The 22,413-nt window shown below is 46.4% G+C and overlaps 1 protein-coding gene across 1 annotated transcript in view; it reads left to right on the plus strand.

Moving 5' to 3' along the window:
• Positions 1 to 4,274: 4,274 nt before the first annotated feature.
• Positions 4,275 to 22,413, plus strand: part of GIPC2 (GIPC PDZ domain containing family member 2) — a 60,071-nt gene continuing 41,932 nt past the window's right edge. Inside the window, exon 1 of the mRNA XM_075936325.2 lies at positions 4,275 to 4,612. Coding sequence (XP_075792440.1) covers positions 4,361 to 4,612 — 252 coding nt within the window. The 5' untranslated portion in view covers positions 4,275 to 4,360. The remainder of the gene's footprint in view (positions 4,613 to 22,413) is intronic.

Consider the following 22,413-nt stretch of genomic DNA (forward strand, 5'->3'; position numbering starts at 1 on the left):
AGAGTTGGAAAAGTTTTGAAAAAGGGCAACAAAAATGATTTGAGGAATGGAACAGCTGCCATAAGAGGAGAAATTAATAAAATTGGGATTTTTTTTTAGCTTGGAAAAGAGATGATAAAGGGGGGATATGATAGAAGTCTATAAAATCATAACTAGGTTTCAGACAGACAAAAGGAATTATTTCTTTACATAACACAGGCAGCCTGTGGAACTCCCTGCCAGAGGATACAGTACTGTGAAGGCCAATTAGTTTAAAAAAAGAACTAGATAAATTCATGGAGGATAGGTATATCAATGGTTACTAGCTAGTATAGGCAGAGATGGTGTCCCTAGCCTCTGAGAGCTGGGAATGAGGGATATAGGATGAATTACTTGATGATTACCCGTTCTGTTCATTTCCTCTGGAGTACCTGGCATTGGCCACTATTGTAAGACAGGATACCGGGCTAGATGGACCTTTGGTCTCATCCAGCAAGACTGTTCTTATGGAATGCTTGTAAGTTGCTACATTCATTAATCTCATAACATCTGTATACCATATTATGAAGTAATATTTGAGTGTTTTCACTGTAAGCTTCTGTAACTGGAAATTTTTACATAGGAGAGAGACATTAACTAGTGTAAAATGCTGATCTCCAACATAAGGGGTTATATCCTGGTTGACGGAAGGTCCATCGATGCCAGATCATTAAAAAGGACAAGAGTAATTTACTCTCCCCTGTCTATGAAGATGAGTCTTGCAAGTGATTTTCTCTCATCAGCTGAGTTTGCAGCTCAAAGCAAAATGGGCGAAGGCAATAAAAAATCCTAACAAGGAAGACTCATATCTTTTTATGTTTTTTGGACTCTGGGGGACAAGAATTACTTGATATAAGAAAAAGACTGTCAGTGCTTAGCCTGGTTTAACCCTAAAGGACATACAGAAGCATTTCTAATAAGCTCACTTTATTATGTTTTGAAATTTCAAACTGAAATTCATTTATGTGTATATGATTAACTGATTTAAGCCTTTTAAATAACTCTTATTTCCTTTTTTCCTAGTTAATAAATATTTAGTTAGTTTTTATTATAAAATTGGCTACAAATGTCATCTTTTGTATGAGCTCTAAGTACACTTGACACGGGGTAAGTGACCAATGCTTTGGGAATGGGAGTAACCTGAACATTGATGTGATCTTTGGTGTAAGGGACCATCTATTACAAATGTAGGTTCTTCTGGGTGGCAAGAGAGATCAGGTTACACAAGGGGACTCCATGCTAAAGCTGTTAGTGTTTGAGGAGATTACACTTAATTTGTTGGTGAAATCTAAATGTATAGAACTCAACCAATTTATATATGTGCCCTGCATCTTAACAGGCTGGCCTGAGGTTGGTACTCCCACTCTTGAGGACAGTTCATCATGAAGTTCCTAGTTGAGCATGTCATCAGGAATTGTTGTCTCCATAGAATTGGCAAAAGATTCAGCACCACCAATATGTATCTCTTTTAAAATCTGCTATTCCTGAATGGTTGTTTGTCTCAAGATCCTGTGCAACCACTTCCTTGTGTCAATTGGGTAAGGTGCTGCCACTTTCCAGACACCCTGTTTTCTCTTGGGGGTGGGGAGACAAGTGATTACTGAGTGTTGGGGAATTTAATGCTGTCTCTCCGCATTACCTTACACTGAGAATTTCCATGGTGTGTGTGATGCTGCTGCATGTGTTCCACCGTCTTGCACCCTTAGGACTAGAGTCCCTTATACTGGTTCAAATCAGGAGTAACTCCACTGAAGTTGGAGTAATGCTGGTATAAATGAAAGACTTTTCATACTGGAGAAATGTATAAAATCAATATTTTCTACCACATGTATTGCACTCCAACCCATTGAATAAATAATGAAGGCTTTATAAAAATATTAATATACTCTTACAATATGTATAAATTACAATTATAATTCCATTAGTGGTGAGGAATTGGTTCCATTAAGAAGCCTTTGCTTAAGAAGTTAGGGCTAGTGGCCATTGAAGGAATTATAGCCACATTACATACAGTTGCAGGTAAATTCCTTTTTATAAACAAAGGTCGGTAAGAATCCTTTTCTGCACTACTTGTTTTTTTATGGTAGCCTGGATACATTGATCAATATTTAGTAGCTCACTTTTTAAATAAGAACCACAAGCATTTGGCTAAATGGCTTGATAGACTGTACAGTTTCATTGTGGCTTCTGTTCAAAACAAAGGGATATTGTCACAAGATATGGTCCATGTTCTCACAATTCTGTATTGGTGAAAGAAAGGAGTCGTCCTGTGGCACCTTAAAAGGCTAACAGATATATTTGGACATAAGCTTTTGTAGACAAATGCTGACAAAGTGGGTCTTTGTCCATGAGAGCTTATGCTCAGATAAAGTCTTTAAGATGCCACAGAACTCCTCCTTGTTTTTGCAGATACAGAGTAACACAACCCTTTGGCCATGTCTGCACTAGAAGATAAGTCCAAATTTATTAAGTTTGATTTCTGGGCACCCGATTTTACAAATTCCAAGTTCTGTGTCTTCATTATGGGGAAGAATCGAATGTAGTCCAAGGCAGCCTTCGTTAATGTGGACGCGCTATCTCTGACTCAAAGCCTCGGGAAGCAGTCTGGGGAGCTGCAGAAGGGATCCTGGAGACCAATTAACTTGAATTAATGGCACAGGAACATCCACACTAATGTTATTTCAGACTTGCAAGTCCAGGAATAGTGTTATTCCTCATGAAAAGCATGACTACAGAGTTTAAATTTCACAGCCCTAGAATAATGGGCTTGGTAGTGTGGATGCATCATTTACAAATTTGACCTGGGTGACTAATTTTGGACTAAGGTCCTAGTGTAAACCAGGTCTCTGAGACTTGCAAAATTGTGATTATTTCCATTACTACTGACCAATGTTCCATCTAATCTATTCCACCCATGTGTAGAATAAATTTTATATGCACCAAGGCATGTACAAACGTGCACCTCCAGTAGAAACACAAACCTAGTTGTAGGTGCTTTGCTAAACAGCTGAGTGGCATTTGAATCTTTCCTAAGCAGCTGCACAAGCGCATGGCTGACAGGGAACACTGGTACAGACTATGTTTTTATTATGCTGTCTAGTTTTAAATGTCCGAAGCAAAGAACTTTCCATTGTTTCCTGTAGGAAATTTTAATACTATGACAGAATCTTTGTGTCAGGAACTTTTTTATATCTAGCATTCATGTTCTCTTTCCTGATTTTCGTCCCCCTATTCTGAGTTCTCCCCATCTCAGCCACCCTCCATTCTTCCTATTTAGATATGTCCTTTTCCTGCATATCTGCATCCGCTACTGCAACGACATACATGTATTCACATACTCTTCAGTGAATGGGATAGAGCAAAGAAGGGGACAAGTGTCTTGACACTGTCCATGAAAGATCAACATTGTCACAAAGGTGTGACAGAGATAGGCAGGCTCAGAGACAGGGAGAGGGGGTAAAGGGAGCAACTGCTCCAGGCCTGGCAATTCAGAAGGGCCTGGGGCTTCCAGAGGCTGCTGCTAATATTGTGGGGCATCCAGAGCTCCAGCCCCTTTAAATCGCTGCTGGAGCACCTTATGGTGCACTCTGCACAGCTCTGAGGTCTGGCAGGGCAAGAGAGAGAGGTGGTGTGGTGCGCTCTAGGTGGTACTGAGGACTGCTGCCCCCAGTCCTCCCCCCTCCATCTGAGGTCCCACCCTTTCCAGAAGCACAGAGCTGGATTCCACTCCCCCACTTTGCCCAGGGGCCCAACAGGTCTGATGCCCCCCTATACGTAGGTGCTGGTTCGAGGAGGGAGGGGGGCACTGCAGCACCCTCAGGTCTGAGGTGGTTTCCATTATATACAGGGTTTAAAATTTGGTCCAATGGCTTTCCTCCTCCACCTCTCCGCTATAAAGACTGGAGAGCCAGCGAGCACTGCTGGGCTGGCCCTTGCCGCATCGCCCCCAGTGGTTCTGGCCCTGCACGGTCTGACCCGCAGTGAGAGCTGGAGCGGGACGGTACAGCCCAGCCCGGCCCCCGCCTCCCCCCAACTGCAGCCCCAGTTCACACGCGGGAGTTCACACAACTCGCTCTGCCCCCTGCGGCTCCGGCAGCCTCAGGCAGTAGCCAGCCCGAACCCCGCACGCTCGGGGGCGCGGTACGGGCCTGGCCGCCGGGCTTGCCGCCTCCCTTGTGCAGGGGAGGGGCGCCGCTGCCATTGGCCGCCGGCTGCCATCACCTGGCGGCCGAGATGGGCGGCGGGGCCGGGATCCGCGCGCGCCGCCCGCAGGGGGCAGAGTCCAGCCCGAGGGGGCGGCAGGTTCCCCGGGCGGGCAGGCGGCGGAGGAGGGGCGCGCGCCATGCCGCTGCGGCTGCGGGGCAAGAAGAAAGGCCGGTCCAGGGAGACCTCCAAGCTGGTGGAGAGCGAGGAGGCGCCGGCGGCCCGCGCGGGAGGCGATGCCGCGCCGCCCCCTGCGGCCCAGGCCCGGGCCCGGCTGCTCTTCCACGCGCAGCTGGCGCACGGCAGCCCCACGGGCCGCGTGGGGGGCTTCGCCAGCGTGAGGGAGCTGTACGAGCAGATCGCCCAGGCGCTCAGCATCCCCGCCGCCGAGGTGAGCGCAGGGGCGGGCGGGGCACAGCCACCCCCGCAGCGCCCGGCCCGGGGGGAGCACCGCCGGGGAAAGGGGGGGCGGGAGGAGCCGTGGGAACTGGTTTTGCAGAAGGAGCCCTGCTGCTGCTGCTGCTGCTGCTCGGGACGTGCCCTGAGGTGAGGAGCCACCTTCAGCGTCTCCCGGGCACCACCGCAGGGAGGAGGCACGTCCGGGCTCTGGAGCCCTGTTCGGTCTTTGCCCCCGGGCAGCGCCGCTCAAGTTTCTGCTGTTCTGCCGCTGGGAACAAACAGGTGCTCGTGGGGACGGGCACGACGGACACACACATGCCGCTGCACAATAACCACTGGCCACCCTGGTTTCAATTGGCAGTTGTCTCTTGCTTGAGTGTACTTAGTGAAAAGAATATCACGCTTTGTCTAGTCAGTTCAAGAATGAGTTGGCTTCAGGTAATACACCTAATACACCTGACCCCCTCCTTCCGCCAGCTCCCTGCAATTGGTTGTGATTATACAGTCATTTTTTCCAAATGTTTTTCTTTCTCCTGTTGCTGTTTGAAAAGACCCATAGAAATAGAGCAAACAGTGGACTGATTACATGGCCGGCTATCAAGTGCAAACACAATTTGTTCTGTCACTACTTTGACTATATTTGCATTAGGAGAAAATGTATCATCTTACATAACTAACACATTTTAATTAGCATGATGTTCAATGCGATTTAGCACTTGTACACTAAGCAGATCACATGTATCAGGCTTCCTTTCAGAGCAGGAATCCCTGGGCTACAGGATCACAGTGGTTCTTCCTATTTTAAAATAAATGAATGCAAGTGACTACAAGATGCAAGGTCTTGAAAAATGGGACCATCAGGTTTCTTTTTAATCTTAGAAATTTTGTAACAACAAAAGTATGGGGCAGCGAGGGGAAATTAAGGGAGCAACCGGAATTAGGAGAGCCATGTAGGATGCTCCCTTTACATCCAAATAAATAATTTAAAAGGCATACTATTAAGGTAAATGAATTAAAGCTGTAGTAGGAAGGTCCACCCTTTCCTTAATAGAAACCCTCTTTGATCCTTTTTTTAAGTCAAGTTTTAAAACTGATTTGTTTGGCTTATGGTTTATTTGTGTTTGTAAATGTGCTGCTTTCATCTTAGCATGACAGTGACCCTATTTGACTGTTCCTTGCTGTAGCCATGGACATTGTACAGGTTAAATATCAAACTAAAAGTGCAAATGTTTTGAAATACTTAAGTTTGATTTTTTACACTAAAATTTTTGTTTTTGTTTTGTAAAGTATGATTGCATCTTGTCACTATAGTAAAGGAATCAGACTACTAGTATGGCAGAAGAGAGTAGTTTTTGATCTAAGAAACAGACCTAGTGGTGTTTTCTTTACAACTAATATCAGGGATGTCCCTTGGGGCCCCAAGGCAAACCCCTTTGTGCCAGCACAGGGAACCTCCCCAACACCACAGACCCTGGCCCCATGCTATCTCTGCTTCACCCTCATCGCACCCCTTTAAAGCTCCTGCCCCTGCTTCATCCTCTTGCCTGAAGCCCTTCTCCCTGAGCAACACCAGATGGGGGATTGCTGGGGTGGGAGGTGGAAAGGAGCAGCAGCTGGGGTTGTTGACCACCCCTTCTCCTCACACTCATGGATACCAGAGTGGCCCAGCAGCCTGCTCTGCCACCCTCTCTGCTCTGCTTTTCAGTGCCCTGGGGTTGGGTTTCTCTGTAGGTGAATGCAGCAGGCTAGGAGGGAGTGGAGCAGAGCAGATTATAATTTATGGAAATATACCATTTCAAAGAACTGGAAGGGACTTTGAGAGGTCATTGAGTCCACTCCCCTGCCCTCCTAGTAGGACTAAGTACCATCCCTGAGGGATTTGCCCCAGATCTCTAAATGGCCTCCTCAAGGATTGAGCTCACAACCCTAGATTTAGCAAGTCAATGCTCAAACTACCAAGCTATCTCTCCCCCTCATGGTGAGCATGGGGAGAAGTGTCTACTCCAGCTGCTGCCCTGCACCAAGCCTCCTGATAATCCCTAAGCTTGCATCGCTCTGGGGAAAGGCTTTAGGCAAGGTAGTGAAACAGAGGCAGGTTGTTCCAGCTCCTGCCAGTGCAGTGAGTGTGTGTGTGTGTGCGGGGTGACCCTTGTTGCTGCTGCACAGTAGGCCCCCTAGTATTCCCCTAGGCTGCCCTGGGCCCCATCCATAGGATGGTTGAGAGCTCTTGTGGGGGGCCCCCCCGAAGTGTTGAATCTGCGGCAGCTGCCTCAAACCATCTTATGGCTGGGATGGCTCTGAACACTGTATTAAATGATCCCAAAGACAAAAAGTGGCCATATTGCTGAAAACATACTCTAACCAGTCATTCAGTTTAATTAAGAATTACATTTTTCCTTTTCCCCATGCAACCAGTTCTTGTCATTCCTTATTTCTCTCTGATCCTGTGTTCCCCTACCCAGTCTACTCTATTCCTTTCAGTCTCCTAGGCTATGTCTACACTGGCGTGATCTTGTGTCAGAGATATGTAAATGAAGCTAAGCGTGGAATATCGCCGAGCCTCAGTTGCATACCTAATGAGCCACCTTTTTTGCGGAAGAGGCTCTTGCACTAGAAGGAGCTGTCTACGCTGCCTCTTCTTGCGCAAGAAAAATCCTCTTGCGCAATGCCGCTACGCTGATTATTTTCAGGAATAATGGCATTGCACAAGAGGGTTTTCATAAGAGTGTAATATTCCACGCTTATTCGGCGATATTCCACGCTTAGCCTCATTTGCATATCTCTGGTGCAAGATCGCGCCAATGTAGACATAGCCCTAGAGAATCATAGTCACAGAAATGAAGTGCTGGAAGGAGCTTCTGGAGCAGTGTTTCTCAACCAGTAGTACGAGTACCCTAAGAGGTACCCGAGAGAAATCTGGGGGGGGGGGTGTACATCAACACAACTGAAATTTGGAGAAAACTGAATTTTTGTTTTAAGTTTTACAGACATTTATTTTTGTACTTTTTACACACACAAATTTCATTGCCCGCCCAGCTACAATTAAGTTGTTTAAACAAATGTGTTGGAATGGTAGAAAAAAGTTTGTATGTCTGAAAACTGTAGGTACTGTGGGTACTTTTTTTTTTTTAAAGGCTACTTTATAAAAAAAAGGTTGAAAAACACTGCTCTAGAGCAGTGGTGGGCAACCTGTAGCCTGTAGGTGATGCTTACTGGGTAACGGTTATCCATTTCCCAGGAGCAGCTCACTCCCAGCACGGGGCTGGAAGCTGCCAGGCTGAAGCAGTCCCTGCCCATGGCACTGGGTGGGGGTGGGGACGCTGCACCAGCCCACCCCGGTTTAATCAGTTAACCAGTTAAACTTAATGTTTAACCAGTTAGCTAATTGAACAAGATTTTACATCACTAGTTTCTGCCAAGCCAGTTATCCCCCATTCTGTATTTGTTCATTCGATTTTTCTTCCCTAAATGTAGCACCTTACACTTATCTTTGCTGAATTTCATTTTGTTCTCTGTAACCCAGTTTTCCAATGAATCAAGATCCCTTTTAATTTTAGCTCCATCCTCCAAAGTGTTTGTAGTCCCTCGACTTCTTGGTTTGTGTCTGTGTAAATGTAATCAGTATGCTGTCTAGTATGATGTTAAATAACACTGGATCCAGAACACATCCCTGTGGACCCCTACATGAGACTTCCTTCCAATCTGACATAATTCCATTAATAGTTCATTTGTGGTTGTTCAATCAATTATTTTACCCACTTAATGGTAAATATACCAAGCCAGCATTTCTCTGTCTTCCGAGAATATCATGTGGGACTGTGTCAAAAAGTTTGCTAAAATTTAGTTGTTCATCGCAGTCCCCTGATCCAAAAAAACAGTTACTTTGTCAAAGAAGGAAATAAAGCTTATTTGACGTGATTTGTTCATAGTAAATCCATGTTGGCTACTAGTGGTCATCCTTTTATCATTCATATATTTGGAAATTGAATGCTTTAAGTCAGGGTGGGAAATCTAAGGCCTCGGGGCCAGATGCGGTCCCTGAGTTCACCTGGATTCAGCATTGGGGAGTCTGCACTGATTCTCCAGCTGCCTGCCACCTCTCTGCAGGGTTAGAGCATGCAAAATCTACCAGCTTCTCACTTGTGTTCAGCCCCACTCCTGTTTTAAGTTTATACCAGGGGTCAGCAATGTTTCTGAAGTGGTGTGCCAAGAATTAACCCTCCTGCCTTGGGCCATGTTGCTCTCCCAGAGAGAGGGAGGGGCTCTTTCCACCATGCACCCTGTGGATCACCCAGGTCAATGCAAACCTTTCTGCGGACTGCCAGTTGCTAATGGAAACTCACTGTTAATTACACTTGAGCCATTTAGCTAGTGCTGCAGCTGGGGAGAACGGTTTAATATAAATTATTAAACAGATTGGCTACGCCTAGACTGACATGATTTTCCGCAAATGCTTTTAACAGAAAAGTTTTCCGTTAAAAGCATTTGCGGAAAAGCGCGTCTAGATTGGCACAGATGCTTTTCCGCAAAAGCACTTTTTGCGGAAAAGCATCCGTGCCAATCTAGATGCGCTTTTGTGCAAAAAAGCCCTGATCTCCATTTTCGCGATCGGGGCTTTTTTGCGGAAAACAAATCTGAGCTGTCTACACTGGCCCTTTTGTGCAAAAGGACTTTTGCCTGAACGGGAGCAGCATAGTATTTCCGCAAGAAGCACTGATTTCAGACATGCAGAAATTCAAGAGGCCAGTGTAGACAGCTGGCAAGTTTTTCCGGAAAAGCAGCTGCTTTTGCGGAAAAACTTGCTAGTCTAGACGCAGCCATTAAGTATATTAAGTTCTCATGTTTATCACACTTCATTTTAAATAAAGTAAAATATTATGTCCAAACACAAAAGATTTCAATGTTTTCTATATTTATGGCAAGTGTCAGGAACATTTTTTGGGTTAGGAGTCACTGACACACAGAAAAATCAGTTGGGGACCACACAAGTGAGAAGCAGAAGAAACTCCTCCCAAAACCCCCAACCCTCACTGATGTGACCCCCAACTGAGACACCTCACTCCTCTGGCACTTCAGCCCCCTCAGAGTGAGGGGAAGGGACAGGGAGGATTGAGGTTCAGGACTTTCCATAGGCCAGATTTACTTATCTGGGGTTCCAGAGTTAGTGGATTTTGTGGACCCTCTGAGGCTCTGGGGTGGGAACACAAACAAGGGGTTCAATGTGTGGGACAGGGCTGGCAGCAAGTGGGATGCGGATGCAGGATGTGGGCAGAAGGTGGGGTGAAGGAGGGGGCGAGGAGGGCAGGGTCTGGAAGGGAGTTTGGTGGCAGGAGAGGGTGTAGGGTGTAAAGATGTTAAGTATCATATAATTGTCTAATTGAATGGTTGATGCATTTTTGCATCGATTATTGGATTTGTTGATAGGGTGGTGCTGCCCCTTTGAAATGCTACTGCTGCATAATTCAAAGTGGCAACACTGCATGTAGCCCAGGGTCAGCTGGGTACTCCCCAACTGACCCTGGGCTCCACACGGCGCTGCTTCTTTGAAATGCCATGGCAGCGTTTCAAAGCGGCAGCTCCGCATGGAGCAGCTAATCCCGGGTTCTGTGCAGCGCTGCTGCTTTGAAGTACCACCCTCCTCTCCCCACCCTTGTTGCCTTTATCTGATAGAGGCAGCCAGGGAGGGAGGGGGGAGGCGACTAGATGACTATCTGACAAGCATTTGCTTATCAGATAGTTGACTAGTCAACTTGTCCTTAACATCCCTAGTGGGGTAAGAGGATGGGAGGGGGTTGGGAGAGTAATGCAGAAAAGGTGTGAGGGTGAGAATGCAGCCAAATAGCTAGCTGGGGAGGGAGGCAAAGAAGTGGGGAGTAAAGCAAAGCGCAGCTTCTGCAGAGTAAAATTGTATCCCCCTCACACTTCTCTGTTCCAGCCTCGCTCCCCTCAGCCCCATGATCCCCCCCCCTCAGCCTGATCCCATGCATCGTCCCATCCCCCTGAGTGCAACTCCTGCCCCCTCCCATCCTTCCCCTGCAGCCTCCTTCTCCCTCCCCCTTGCCCCCACATCTCTGTGGCATGAGCGCATTCACTGGCAGGGCAGGAGCAGTGTGACCTGCAGCCTCCCAGGAGCAGCACTGGGGCGAGGAGAGGCAGGGGGGCAAAGTCTCTTCTCTGCCCAGCCTAGCCCTTTGCCTGCAGGCTGCTGCTCCGGGGCTGCGGCAGGCAGAGCCCAGGGCTGGTCTCAGCACACAGCCCATGCCTGGCACGCCATGTGTGCCCGCCACCCAGACCTGGCTCTGCAGAGCAGCCCCAGCCCCAGCCCTGCCCCCTCCTGAAGCAGGAGGCAGCTCCAAGGATGCATGCGCAAGCCTCTCCTGCCCTGCCCTCCCAGCAGGAAGCCAGAGCTGGTGCTCCAGCCTGCAGCTGAGTGGCTGAAGCTCGAGCTGCAGCATGGGATTCCCGGTGTATTAGGGGGGAGGGATGGGGCTGAACCCCCTCCCCCATGCCAGTAAAAATCAACTCGCGTGCTGCTTGTGGCATGCGTGCTGGGGGTTGCTGACCCCTGGTTTATACATTGCTCTAGTACAGGGGTGGGCATAATATGGCCTATAGGCCAAATCCAGCCCGCAAAACCACTGGACCCTGCCTGCTACCCTCCTGCAGCCCAACAGGAGCCTCGAGCAGGCTTCCTGCCTGCCATGTCCTCACGCGTTGTTCAACATGGCCAGCAGTGGGGAGCATGTGCTCTCTGTGTATGGTGCGCCCTTCGGGGAGAGGGGAGCGCCTAGCACTGCCTGTGCTGCAAGCATGGCCTAGGCAGCTCCAGAGCTGTGAGATTGTGCTGGGGGTGGAGGCAGTGTGCAAAGACTCCACCCCCCGGCACATGGCACACAGAGAGCACATGGGCCTCATAACTGGCTGCTTTAAGTAATGTGCAGGGGCACCACAGGCAAGGAGCCGGGAGGGGGCCTTTGTGCATTGCTCCTACCCCCCATCACAGTCTCACAGTTTCTGGAGCTTCTTGCAGCACAGGCAGTGCATGGAGGCCCCCCCAAGGGGCACATTGTACACAGTACATGGGTCCCACTGCTGGCCACTTTCAGTGGCATGTGAGGATGTGGCAGGCTGCAGGGCCCATGTGCTCTCTGCATACTGTGCACCCATAGGTGGTGAGGGCCTTTCATGCATTGCCTGCTTGAGGGTTCCATGGAGCTGCTGGCCAGTAGGCACCTAAAGTAAGCACCTCCTGGCTGGAACCAGTACCTGGGAGTCCACTCCCTCCTGCATCCCAAACCTCTGCACCAGGTCACAACTCCATCCGAGACCCTAGATCCCCTCTTACACATCCACTCCAGGTCAGAATTCTCTCCTGCATCCGTACCCCCTCCCAGATCCTGCACTTCCTCCTGGATCCTGAACACTTTCTGGACCCCAATCCCTTGTCCCAGGTCACAACCCCCTCCCAGACCTGCACCCCCTCCTACAGCCCGCCACCTACAGCCCTGCACAAGGTAAAATTCCTTTCCTGCACCCACAACTCCTCCCTGACCCTGCACCCCAATCCCATGCTCCTGGTCACAACCCCCTTCTGCATCCCAGTTTCCTACCCTGAGCTCCCTTCTGCACCAAACCTCCATCCCAGACCCCACACTTCCTCCATTATCATCATGGAAGAGTGCGGCCCTTACTAAATTCTTACAGTGGTCCCCAATCAAAAATTGCCTTTCCCTGCTCTAGTAGTTTCTGAGGTATCAAGATCAGCCTGACTAGTCTATGGTTCCCTGGCTCCTCCTTTTATCCTTTTGAAAGAGGCTTACACAGTGCCCATTTCTCCAGACGCCTTGGATCTCGCCTGTCATCCATGAGTTTTCAAATATTATTGCAGGGGCTCTGAGATTTCTTCAGCTAATTTTTTTATCATCCTTGCATGAATATAATCAGGCTGTGCTGCCTTGAATTAATTCAAATTAGTTAAGATATCTGGTGTGTTCTTTACTTACCCTGATCTGCATCACTTCCCTTTTATTGTCTGTGATAACTTCATTAGTCATCTGGTCACATGATATTTTTTGTTTGAAGACTGAAGCAAATTAGGTGTGAGTAGCTCCACCTTATCTTCTGCTACCAGCTCACCACCTCCACTGTGCAGCACACCATACCATTCCTGAACTTTCTTTTTTTGTTTGACACATCTGTAGAACTCTCATTGTTTCTAACACTTCTTGCCAGTTGTGACTTATTCCTTGCCTTGGCTTTCCTGATTTTGTCCCTACACGCTTGTGTTCCCATATGTATTTCCTTGGTCACATGCCCAATATCCTGTATGTATCCCTTTTTGTTTTTAGAAAGCTAAAATGCTCTTTTGACTAACACATTGGTCTCCTGTGGCCATAGGCAACTGCTGGGGAAGGACATGAGGAGGGGCACCAGCCATGTGACTCTTCTCCAGGGCCCCCTCTAGCCTGGAAGAGAGTCTGTTGGCTCCTTGCCACTTACTCATGGTGTTTTGGGGGCTTATGACCCTTCATGTCTCCCATGCGCTTTGTCACTGCCTGTCACTTTTCTCATCTTTTCTCTGAATCAGAATAGCTTGTTGTTGAGCCTCTAGTATTACATCTTTTAGGAACTGCCAGCACCCTTAAACTCCTTTGCTTCCTAATTGGTCTTTCCATGGGATCTTGCTTACTGTTTTTCTTGCTTACTGAGTTGGTTGAAATCTGCCTCTTTTGAAATCCAGTATCTTTGTTTTGCTGTTCTCTTGTGATCTTGAATTCTATCAGATCATGAACATTTCCTCCCAAGTTCCTGACCACACTTGCAATTTCAACTAATTCATTCCTGTTGATCCAAAATGAATGACCCTCCCTCTCTCTTTCCCCACCCCAATTTTTCCTCAGCTTTCTGAATCAGAATGTCCCCTAAACATGCTATAAATTTGCAGAACATATTGGCTGTGTCTAGACTGGCAAGTTTTTCTGCAAAAACACTTGCTTTTGCGGAAAAGCTTGCAAGCTGTCTACACTGGCCGCTTGAATTTCCGCAAGAACACTGACTTTGTACTGTCTGAAATCAGTGCTTCTTGCGGAAATACTATGCTGCTCCCGTTCGGGCAAAAGTCCTTTTGTGCAAAGCTTTTGTGCAAAAGGGCCAGTGTAGACAGCTCAGATTTGTTTTCCACAAAAAATCCCCGATCGCGAAAATGGCGATTGGGGCTTTTTTGCGGAAAAGCGTGTCTAGATTGGCACGGATGCTTTTCCGCAAAAACTGCTTTTGTGGAAAAGCATCCGTGCCAATCTAGGTGCTCTTTTCTGCAAATGCTTTTAATGGAAAACTTTTCCGTTAAAAGCATTTGCGGAAAATCATGCCAGTCTAGACGTAGCCATTATGTATTAGTCTTCAAACAAATATCTAGGAAGTTATAATCTACCCTTAATACTAGCTCATGTGTGTTAGCTAATCTTATTACCTGCTTAAAGAATATCATCCACCTTCTCCTTTTGATTTGATGACCTATAATATGCTGTCACCATAACATTACTACTATTCTTTTCCTTTTTATCCTCAACCAGATGCTCTAAGGCTACATCTAGACTGCGATCTTTTTCTGGAAGAGGAAATGCAAATGAAGCGCTCATTAACATTTCTCATGCTCTCATTTGCATATCCTCTTCCAATCCTTTTTGTGGAAGAGATTTTTGCACAGAAAAGCCCTATGTAGATGGGTCTCTTATGCAAAAAAAAAAAAAACCCCTTTGGCGCAAGAACATGTAAACCTCATCTTTTGAGTTATCTGCTTATTCTACAAAAATAAAGTTTCATCCAAATGGGAAATTTGTGCCAGATTAATATAAATTGGTTCAAAACAGGAGTGGGTAAACTGCTGTAAAACCATGTGTAGAATCTCTTATTTTATTAGTCTGAAAGTTAGTTATTTCAGTTTAGTGTGAGTTAATAAGATATTTATGCTTATAAATGTCCAGTTGCTTCCAAGGAGATGTTCGTGACATCTTTAGACTTTCAAATCGTACATCTTCAACGTAAGAAAATGTTGTACATTCATTGTGGTGGGTGGGCTGACATACTACTAAAATATAAATAATTGTTTCATGAACATGATTATATTCTAATAACATTGTTTTTATTTTCTCTGATTTGAATTTTTGGAAAAGGAAGAATTGTTTACTTTCCTGCATTTCCTGTAGGGCTTTGAAAGTAGTTTTCAGAACTTGCCACTTACAGTATCAGTTAACCATTTGCATGTATTAACTTAAAACAGTGCTTATGTATAAATAAACATTAGGGATGTTAAAAGTCATGTATTTGTGTAAATATGTAACTCCTGAAATGTTTAATGTTTACACATTTACACATGGGAGGGTGGGGAGCAGGTGGGAGCTGGTGCTTGAGGGGAACCTGCTTTTAAGCAAGTACTGACTTCTGCCTCTCTCCTCCCCACCCTGCTGCCTCTGATAGGGGCAGGCAGCTCCACAGGAACTGGCATGTGCAGAGAGGGAGCCAGCTTAAAAACTGCTTCCCTTGTGTACTGGCTCCTGCCTGTTCGCCTCCCCCAACCTCGTGCTGCTGCCTCTCTATCAGAGATAGCAACGTGGGGGGTGGTAGGCAGGGAGCACCTTGGTTAAATTCTCTAAGATGTACTGATGGAAAGTACTCTATAAGAACTAAGTATAATTATTTATATGACTGTAAGATCAGTCAATCACTTGGGGGAAATTTTGAAAAGCATTGACTGATTTTTGTTGCCTGTTGATGCATTTGCCTCATATGGGATGACCTGCATTTGTGATTAATGCTACACTACATCTCCCTTTGTTCCCTATCTAAAACATAATAGCTTTTTCTCTTTATTTTTCCCCTTAGCAAACACCACTTTGGTAGCCTTGGAATTATTGGGGCAGGGAATATTCCACTGTAGGAAGACTGTCTATTTCTTCAATATTTTATGTGTATCAGCCCACAGACTTTTCTGATCAAATAAGATTTCCTTCTGTTTTGGGAGTTGTACAAGATAACATTCTTGGTAAAATAAAGATACAGGATATCTGTTTTTGTGTGTGGCAATATTGATTTAAAGTTGGCATGAAAGGGCACAGCATACGTATACTGGGTTAAATATCAAATATATTTCTGTGAACAAGGGAGGAGAAAAACAGAAGTTTGGTGGGAAGGAGAGCTCAGGAAAATAGACTGTACAAGGACATATGAATATTTATTTTTTTCTTTCTGAAACATGTACAGTATAGGAAAAAATGTTCAGCTTGAATTAATTTTATGAAGATTGTATATAAAACACATACAGACAGTCCCCGGGTTACGTACAAGATAGGGACTGTAGGTTTGTTCTTAAGTTGAATCTGTATGTAAGTCGGAACTGGCGTCCAGATTCAGACACTGCTGAAACTGACCGCCAGTTCTGACTTACATACAGAATCAACTTAAGAACCCCAGGCGTCCCCAAGTCAGCTGCTGCTGAAACTGATCAGCAGCTGATTCCAGGAAGCCCGGGGCAGAGCAACTCTGCCTCGGGCTTCCTGTAGTCAGCGCTGGTCAATTTCAGCAGAAGCTGACTTGGGGACGCCTGGGGCAGAGCAGCTGGGGTGCTGCTGGGTTGCTCCAGTAGCGCCGCTCCTGGGTGCTACTGGACCAACCTAGCAGCACCCCATCTGCTCTGCCCCAGGCGTCCTGATTCAGCCGCTGCTGAAACTGACCAGCAGCGGCTGAATCAGGACCTGGGGCAGAGCAGCTGGGGTGCTGCCGGGTTGGTCCAGTAGTGCCCAGAGCGGGCGCTGCAGGACCAATCGGCAGCGCCCCAGCTGCTCTGCCCCAGAGTCCAAAACAAAAAGCCTGGTCTGCTAGGGGGCTGGGGGGGGAAGCACACTAGCTGCCCCCCCCTCCCCAGCAGACCAGGGACACGGGGAGCAGAGCCTCTGAGGCTTTGCTCTGGCAAAGCCTCAGAGGCGAGGGACCCCGCCGCGGCTGCGGCTTCAGTCCGGGAGCCTGTGGTCTGCTGGGGACCGTCCCCAGCAGACCACAGGCTCCCGGACTGAAGCCGCAGCCGCGGGGGGGTCCCGCGCCTCTGAGGCTTTGCCAGAGCAAAGCCTCAGAGGCGCGGGGAACCGCCGCTGCTGCCGCTTCAATCTGGGTGCCTGTGGTCTGCTGGGGACCGTCCCCAGCAGACCACAGGCTCCCGGACTGAAGCCACAGCCGCGGGGGGGTCCCGCGCCTCTGAGGCTTTGCTCTGGCAAAGCCTCAGAAGCGCGGGAACCCGCCCGGTGCCCCTGGTCTGCTGGAGACGGTCTCCAGCAGACCAGGGGCACCGGAGCAGCTTACGAACGGGGCTTTCTCGCCCCGACTTCCGGGGCGAGAAAGCCCCGTTCGTAAGTGCGGATCCGATGTAAGGGACTGCCTGTACTCCAGTGCCTATTATTTAAGTAGTAATATATTATTTTGATGTAGACTTTTATGTTATAAGTATTATGGATGTTAGAGTTTAACTGTTTAACCAATAAACTGATAAGTATCTGTTAATGGTATTGGTTAAACTTAGCCAGTTCCCAGGAAGGTAGCTTCCCTGCAGTGAAACCTGCTCCCCAGGAACCAGGTGGGTAAGGGCTGCTGCTCTGCTCCTGGGGAGGCTTCGCTGCTGGTCCTCAGGATAAAGCTATGCTTTATATTGCAGAGCTTGTAGTGCATGCAACTGCTAAGATTTTTAGCAGTTACACGGTTACCATATTAAACAGTTTTTAACATCCTAATAAGTATGAAAAATGGTAACAAGGTCTGTAATTTCTGCATTGGCAGTACTGCAGTATGTAACAAATAAAAGTATACTTTTAACTGATAGGTGCCATAATAGTATAATATATTGCACAAAGGTATCTTTAATATGTTACTTTGTCCATTTAGTTGTCTTGAATAAAAGCAGTTTTTCGCTAAGGACAGAGTAGACAGCATGATTCAGTTTTTATTTTTGAGCTGCTGATGCTCTTTCAGGCTAGTATAGAACTGACTCATTTGTAGAAAGGTCTGCAGTCTTGTAGGCTTCAGTGAGAATGCCATCCAGATGAAAGCTAAATAGAGAAACTCTGGATCATGTTTCTAAAGATCACATTTCTTCTCTGTTGCCAATTTTATCTGTTCAGAGGTGTGGAACAAGTTACTAGATGGCTGTCTATGATTGACAAGGTCAAAACAAGGACACTACATTTTTCTTAGAGGCAAAACAATTAGTAAAATAACATTTATTTTGTTTCATAATGAAAGAGCAACAATAATTAAATCACAATAAAACTGACTGAGTTATTGATCATGGTACAAAGCTGGGAATTTACCTTAAATCTTTGTAATAGCATTTCGAAGTGGGTTCCCTCGGGATATAACATATTTGATGCTGATGGCTTAGAAAGAATGACTATTTGAAAGTACAATGTAAGTGATGATAGTGGGGATGGTAATTAACTAAAGAACATTTTAGTTGCCTAACAGAATAAAATTGAAGTGTGTTGGATGAAACTGTAACAGCCAGTGGCCAGTTGATTTAGGACCTTCTGACCGACTTCTAAAATAAGACATAGAATGTAATGTTTTTTGGTCTGTGTGAAATGAGTTGGTGGCTTTAAATCAATTTTTAATGATATAAAAGCTTCTAGAGCTGTGGAGAAGTGCTTAGATAATAAATCAACAATGAATTATGTGAATAAGATGGAATAGATGCTGCAGTTTGTTCACTCTGAACTGTGAGTGTTCTGCAGCCCTTTTGAGGTCATTAAAGCAAGTAAATAGGGCTCTAGTATATAAAGACAACATGTCTGCTGGGTAGAATGATGCCATATTTATTAAGTCGGTGTTAAGATTCAGCATGTTAAAACAGCATGTTAAGATTCAGCTAACTTTTGTTCAGACTGAGGGCTGGCCTACACTCAGAACTTGCGTCAGCATAGTCACGTCTCTTGGGACATGAAAAAGCCATACCCCTGAGATAGAAATGTAGCCGAGGAAGTGGGTCTGACCCACGAAAGCTCATCAAACCATCTTGTTAGTCTTTAAAGTGCTACATAGTCCTGTATTTTGTTTCAGATACCCCTGAGAGACATCACTATATTACTGACCTAACCTGTCTAGAACATGTTAGGTTGATGGAAGAATTCTTCTGTCAATCTAGCTAGCACCTCATGGAGAGGTGGATTACATACACTGATGGGAGAACCCCTCATTATTTGCGGAAGTAATATATACAGTGAAGGTACTACCTGAGCACAAATACAAAGCTACAGCTGTGCTGCTGTAGCATATTCAGTGTGGACATACCTTAAGACAAGTAATAATGCTTACGGATTTCTGGATGCTTCCTTAATTTATAAATACATTCAAATGCCTTCCTATGGGTATGTTTTCGAGAATGCTTTCAAAGCTATACTTGCTACTATTGCCAGGAAGGCAATTCTAAGATCATCTTTTCTTTCTTCCACCAGTCACCTTAACACTATAATAAAATGTCTATTTAGTGGTTAATGCACCTTATCTCTAACTCCTAAACTGATTTAAAATTAGGAATTATGCTCTTAAGATGTGAGGACAGAGGACTCATCCCAGGTGTCACATAGGCTTTGTTTAAGTCTGGGACTCCCAGTAATTACATTCTTTATGCAGCTTGGCAGTCTATGCACCTTTCATTTTTTATGAGTTGATCTGAACTCCTGCACACCTCAGTGCTGAGTAATAGGTTAGGCACCTGATTCTGTTCTCATAGTTTAATGTGGCTGATTTTCATTGGAGTTATTTCTGATTTTGCACTGGAATAAGTGAAATCTTAACCAGACCAACCCAAAGAGCTGCTATCAGAATTCTTCAGGCAATTCAAAGTTGATGGAAGTGTAGCAGAAGCTGCTGGCTGTCTAATCCACCACTACTATAGATCAATTGGGATCTATTTAGAGGATTAATTAACAAGTGGTGCTACAATTGCAGGACTAATTAGTAGAGTTGTAAAATTCCATTTAATTAGTTAACCTGTTAAATTTAGGTTTAACTGGTTAACTGATTAAATGGGGATGGTCATGGAGAGGGAGATGCTGCTGGAGAGACTCCCTATCCCCCTCTCCTGCACATGCCATGACAAGGCTTGAGTGGCTACCCTGCTACAGGTGGGGGCTGCTCTATTCAGGCTGGAGTGCCCATACCCGTAGTGCACTGGACTGGGCCTGCTGCAGGCTGCTCCCGCTACCATTGGTAAACCAGTTAACTGTTCACATCTCACAGCTCTGCTGCTGTTACTACAAGTTGAATCTCCTAAATATGAGACTCTCTGGTTTGGCAACATCCGTGGTCTGGGAGTGGGAATCCAGCTTCTGGGAACCCCAGCCCAGGGTAGCAGTAGCAGGACAGCAGTTGGGCCAGGGAGCCCTGTCCCCAGGGAGCTTTGGCCAGACAGGGCAGCAGTGGACCTGGGGAACCCCCTCTCTAGGGAGCCCCGTTAGGGTTGCCAGGTGTTTCACCCGGACAGTCTGGTATTTTTGGCTCCTGTCCAGTAAAAATATTGAGAGAATACCAGACACCTACAATGTCCGGTATTTTCTGAATTTTTCCCTGGCCAGGAGGCAAAAATGCTGGGCACCTGGCCTCCCCCCTCCCATTCTTACCTGGCTCCCCAAGGCTGCTGGCACAAAATGGCTGCTGGCCAAAAGACCTAGGGGAAGCAATGCTTTCCCCTGGGTCTTAGTGCTCAACTACTCCGCTGTTCCTGTCCTTTCACTGACTTTTAAAGTCCTTGGAGGTTTTGTTTTGTTTTGTTGGGGCTTTTTTTTGGCTCAACAATTTTGGTCGCCCTCCCTTTTTTCCCCCTTCCACAGAATTTTTTCCTGTTTTTTTGGGGGTCGAGGGGTGTTTGGTATTTTTGTTTCAACCAGCTGGCAACCCTAAACCCAGTACAGATAGGGCAGCAGTGGAGCCATCAGCAGCCAGCGAGCCCCTTCTCTGCAGAGCCCCAGCCAGGCAGGGCAGAAGCGGGACTGGAGCCTGAGACCATGGCCTGTGACAGCAGGGCCAGAGTCCAGTGGGGCCAAGCAGAGCCAGCTGCAGGGAGGAGCAGCGGGCTGGTGGCAAGAGACCTTCCTGGATTTGTCAAATTCCTTCATTCAGGACCAGCCAGGTCCCTAGGGTGCCAGACCAGGGAGGTCCAACTTTCTCCCTTCCTTCAGAAGCAAGTGTAGGGTCAGGCTGGGGCTTGTAAATATCTCTGCAGCACTTGGTAGCCTGCTGGAACAGTATAAGGACACCAGGTGGGGGTGAAGGAGTACTGGAGTGTGGCCTACACTTAAGGTGAGAGATGACTGTTCTGTGACAGGAAGATGAAAGTGTGATGGACCCCCCTCCCTCAATGGTTTATGAAATGGACTCATGGACATGAATATACATAACTCAAAGGTGGTTTGAGCGAATTATTTCATGTAACCCATCGATCTTCATGTCATGATCTGCTGGTTCTGTTTATCTTACTCTGTTGTATGTATCATTTGTGTGTGTAAAATTAAACAAATGGAGTGGGGAATACTTTGAGAGTTTCAAATGTGTGAATGGGAGACATGGAGGATGTTACCTGAAACTTCTAGATGAGCCACTGTTAAACAGTTTTTTGGCCTTGAGTCCGAGCAGTGGTTGGTAGGGAGTGGCCTTAACTCCTTAAAAAAGGGAATAGGAAAGGAGAGGTCTGGGTCTTTTGGATGGGCTGCCCCTGAAGGAAGGAGCCTGAGACCCCAGGGAGGAAAGACAGCCCTAGTGTGGCAACTGGAAAAGAGCTTTTAGGGTGAGTTTGATTAAGTTTGTACTGAGGTTTCAGTGTAGAATTAGCCAAGCGTTTTTGTTTCTTTTGATTTGTAACTTACTTTGCTCTGCCTGCTTTCACTTATTACTACTTAAATCCTACTGCTTCAACTTAGAAAATAAAAATGGTTTTATTATCAAACCTAGGGTGATTGTTACCTGGGGGGGGGGGCAACCAGTGTGCACATTCCCCCTTTCATTGCTAAAGGGGGCTTACCTAATTCTTTGGGGTTTGATCCCATCTGGGGGGGTGCTCTCTCCGGAGGCTGGGCCCTAAACTGTACTCTCTGTGGACCTGAAGTGGTTCAGTGTCTGTGCTGCTTCTTGGTGGGGGCAGGGACCTCAGCTCAGGGCCTTGGCTGCGGGAGACCAGCAGAGCTGGCCCAGCAGGACCGGGCAGTGAGGAGCCCCAGAGAGCGGGAAGATGAGTGGCAGTGGCCACATCAGCACCCTGGGAGGCACCTCCGAGGGGTCATCTCTGACCTCACCCCATCACAGAAAGGTTTTTCTTGAAGACGCTGTTACACTTTGGCAGTTAGCTTTTTATTTATTTTTTAATTAAATGCCAAAAAGATTTAGTAGTACTGTATCTTTGAACCTCAACCTGTTGTGCAACTGCGGCATATTTCAATGACTGGCTTTAGTTAATCCATGAATGCTCAGAATAAATGTGCATTCTTCTTTCCATGATGAAACAAAGATAAATTTTCTGTTCTAGCTACATTATGTATACTATGTTGCAAGCTGCCTTTTGTTAACACTGTGCTGCTATAGGTGTTTTGAAAATGTGTTGACATTGTAATAGTACAAAATGAAAACAAATTCAAGGTCCTTAATGTTGCTCCTCACAGCAAAAAGATTGTCCCAGAAATGTTTTGTTAAACAGTGTCTGTTTTGTTTTAGAAGAAAACTAAATTTCAGCTTTATATATTGGATCAATTTGTGGAGAAACAA

Source organism: Pelodiscus sinensis, chromosome 9, assembly GCF_052426305.1.
Source record: "Pelodiscus sinensis isolate ZL-2025 chromosome 9, ASM5242630v1, whole genome shotgun sequence".
NCBI lineage: Eukaryota > Metazoa > Chordata > Testudines > Trionychidae > Pelodiscus > Pelodiscus sinensis.